The sequence below is a fragment of the Atta colombica genome, unplaced genomic scaffold, assembly GCF_001594045.1.
Source record: "Atta colombica isolate Treedump-2 unplaced genomic scaffold, Acol1.0 scaffold226, whole genome shotgun sequence".
Taxonomy (NCBI): Eukaryota; Metazoa; Arthropoda; class Insecta; order Hymenoptera; family Formicidae; genus Atta; species Atta colombica.
This window is the reverse complement of record NW_017259323.1, coordinates 1,091,958-1,096,029: the sequence shown is the minus strand read 5'-3', so window position 1 is coordinate 1,096,029 and position 4,072 is coordinate 1,091,958. Positions and strand designations below refer to the sequence as shown.

The 4,072-nt window shown below is 26.5% G+C and overlaps 1 protein-coding gene across 1 annotated transcript in view; it reads left to right on the top strand.

Annotated features, from left to right (window-relative positions):
- The window catches only part of LOC108688186 (sodium channel protein Nach-like), a gene marked incomplete at its 5' end in the record, with an annotated part of 15,396 nt that overhangs the window by 475 nt on the left and 10,849 nt on the right, over positions 1–4,072 (top strand). The window contains 3 exons of the mRNA XM_018194332.1: positions 159–222; positions 3,032–3,218; positions 3,738–3,883. Coding sequence (XP_018049821.1) covers positions 159–222; positions 3,032–3,218; positions 3,738–3,883 — 397 coding nt within the window. The remainder of the gene's footprint in view (positions 1–158; positions 223–3,031; positions 3,219–3,737; positions 3,884–4,072) is intronic.

Sequence of the window (4,072 nt, the reverse complement as noted above, 5' to 3'; positions counted from 1 at the left end):
TATTTTTGATTTATAATATTTTATAATATTTTAGATTCTTACTATTAAAGAGTTATACTTTAAAATAATTTTCTCTTTTTTAGTGATTTTTTATTTTTTCTTTTCTTTTTTTTTATGTTATCTCATTGCTCAAAAGCATACGCCTCGATAATTTTTAGCAATCGCCATCTGCTCCATTAACAGGATAAGTTGGCAATCCGCAACGGAACTGGCGACCAATATGTGAGTTGTATATTGAATAAATTACATTCACGTATTGTATATTAAACAAATGCATTTGCATGTACACGAATGATGGCGAGATGCAGATACACACGTGGATCCTCTGCAGCATTTTGGATGCGTGTGGATGTGATTTCATCGTTTTACATCAAACTGCATCAATTGCATAATCGATCAGGATCGTTCAAAATATTGCTGGCTGTTTAACTCGTATTATTCTATGAATTTTCTCTGGCCACGCTGAAACAATCACTACATTGATCAGCGAGAATTGAAAATAAAAAGCGAGAATTAAAAATATTCGGCTTGATCGCATAATCTACTTCTACGATATGTTGATAATAAAGCGGCAATGCAAATATAATATTTGACAATGCTATCGGTGTTAATATTATGTTATGTATAATTATTAATTTGTCTAGACATGAGAAAGTTATTTTCTAAAAATAATCAGTTATTCTTTACCAAGTCAAAAAGTAAGTTACCGTTACTTAAAAAATAATACAGTTACTTTTTCTGTTATTACAATATAATGATATCGTTACTGCCGTTAAGAGTTACAGAATAGAGGTCTAAAGTTTGTACTGCTATCTTCATAAAGATTGATAAGTATTAAAAAGTAACGAATCCATACTTCTTAAGTAAGATTCTTTATTTTTTAAGTAAGATTCTTTATTTTTTATAAAAAGTAACGATATAATAATTATTTTTAGAAACTAAGTAAGTTGTCAACCCTGATAACAGACAATTGATAAATGCATTCTAAACAAATATAGAAATCGTAGGTATGACAAATGATACGCATCTATTGTTGATAGATACGAATCTATGATTGAGGATAGGTTTACTAACCATAGTGGTATTTCCATTGACCAGAGAATAGAGTTAACTCGCCGCAATTGATACGATATATACGTGAAGCTTAATCGACCGGTCAACGCATTGAATTCTACTTCGCTTTTTACGACGTTCCGAGTCAACTGGCACGCCGATTATCATTAATTCGATATCGCGCACTCTCTTCGGACGCAATGAGAACGGATGCATTGCGCATTGATGGAGAGCGTAGAATCAGTGGTTACAGCTCATTTAATAGGGTGTTAATATCCTAAAATCGCGAACCGTTTTGTGCGACACTACCTTATAGCCACTCACGAACTTTTGACTCTGTTAATGGAAGAGACGTTTCCGGAATTGTTGATTTGGAACAAGAATCTTCAAAGTTTCATAGCTTCAACACAAAGTTTCACCCCGCTTGCACATTGATTATAATTATTTATCAAGCTAATATTATAAAACTATGTTTTCGATTATAGATTTCGATTAAACACTAGATGCATGTATATTTATAGAAATACCTAATACTTTGGCATTGTCGACCATTTATATATACAATACTATATTATATATACCTTTACATATCTATGTATAAATTTCTACATTATTATAAACTAATTTCGTGTTGTAAATTCTTCCTTATTTTATATAATATTAAATAATTTAATGTGAAGAAATTAAAGTAAAAAACAAATTGATCGAAATTTGAAAAAACTTCAAAATTTTATTTTATTCATTTTCAATATAAAAAAAAAAGAAAGAGAAATAATATAGAAACATTTTATAATAAAAGATTTGCATCTAAAGTGTTACATAAATTGTCGTATAATTCAATTTCAATTTATTTTTACAAGTTAAATTGTAATTCTATAAACACTCTGTGACAAAATATATATTAAATTGGTGTTTAGAAAATTATTTGATTTATATGTTTTATTGGCAAACACATATTTAAGTGATGATATGATGCTACTAAAGGTATTACTTGAAGATTATTATATAATATTATTTATTAATGACCAAATTAATGGAATTGCGTAATGCATTAAAAATTTCAAATTATGCACTTACATATAGCAGACACAAATAGATCATCATGTACAGTAGAGATTGACAAAAAATGTGTAATTTGAATTTTTATATTATATTATATCATATTTTTCTGAGTGCTTAAAAAAATCTTTTTAATTTGAATTAAATTAATTACACACACAATAACACGTGTAACATAAGTTAATAAACAATAAGAAGAATTACTAATTTCTTTTGTAAAAAAAGAAATATATATCAGTTTTGAGCAATTAATGTTAATATTTTTAATATATATATATAATCTACTTTTACTTAACTAATAAAGTTATTCATGCTTTTGTTATTATTAAATGTATTATTAATTTTGTTATTATTAAAAATGAACACATAATCTACAATTTACATACACTAAAAAGATTTAATTGAAAAATAATGAAAGAAATTATTATATAATAAAAATTGTTTTTTTTTCGAAAATTATGTACTTTACTAATTTTTTTATTTATTTCTACACAGAGAATTAAATCAATGAAAAAGTAATTATAATATAAAAATACATTATTAATATTTATTAGTCAAGCTATTGCTAATTTTAAAAGCATTACATCTGTGCGATATATTGTCCATAACCATTTATCTATTACACAGAGTGAAAAATTAATTATTAACTTTGAACATATCACTTTTCTCATTACAGAGACCAATTTGTTAAACAAATTTACATTATAAACATTGTTAAAATATTTTTAATATAATATCAATATATAATGTATATATCATAACTTATTATAAAAATATATAAAATCTATTATGTAGTTGAATAATATGGTGATCAAAAGAAAGTTGCCCATCTTTTTTGCTCTACTGTAAAGATATTCTTAAGAAATATATATTATATATAATTTTATTGAAATATTTACTACATTTTTTTTAAAACCAGTTCTAAAGCAAATATCACGAACCAGACAGTTGATGAAATTCTCATCTTAATAATGCGACTGGGCAATTTCTACATCTATGATTTTGACACACTCAGTTTGACGGATAATAATTATGATGTGGAATTAGATAAACTTTTAACAACTTATTATAATGGGACTTACGATGTCACTGAAATAATGAAAACTGTACGTATGCAAATTAAATCAACACCATGTTTCAAATATGTGATACACTAGAATTTTACTTACAAATTTATTAGACTTTTCTAATATATATATATGTATCTATATGTTGATATACGTATAAAATCCTTTTAATTATGCAATAATTAGATAACTGTAATGGTAAATTGTTTAATTTTTATTGTTTAGTGTAAGAACGGAAGTTTAAATTCAAGTTCGTCTAATTTTAAATGCAAATTTCTTTATAATTCCATTACTATTATACCGATTTTTTTATGAATTCTCCCTGCTTAAATTTATCTTCTTAACTTTCAGTTCTCTAATAATTTTAGCAAACAGAAATCATTTATAGGCAGGCACTTCATTTTTTTGATGATGTACATACTTTAAACACAAAGTTTCCTTAGAAAATCAATTAAAATATTATTTGCACGATACTTTGCATATCGATCTTCGTTGTTATCGCTCAGAAAATTGTGGCAATTTACGTCAATATATATGTCGCGTATTTGCATTTTCCAGCTGACTCCGCAATGTTCGATGATGCTATTGAAATGTAAGCTACATGGAAAATACACAAATTGTTCGACGCTTTTTAAGTTTCGCAAGACGCCGGACGGATACTGTTGCACCTTCAATTATGTGCGTGAAAGCGACGACATTTCCGAGTGAGTATTCTATGCTTTCAAAACGTATTTCTGAGAAGCATACAAGAAGCATGCAGTAGTTTAATCATTTATTTATCTATGCTCAGGTAATGCAGTGGCATATTTCAGAATGTAAATGAAACATATTCCCTATCATTAAGCATGATATAAAAATGTTCTATTATTTGTATAAAGTTCTATTTATCATTG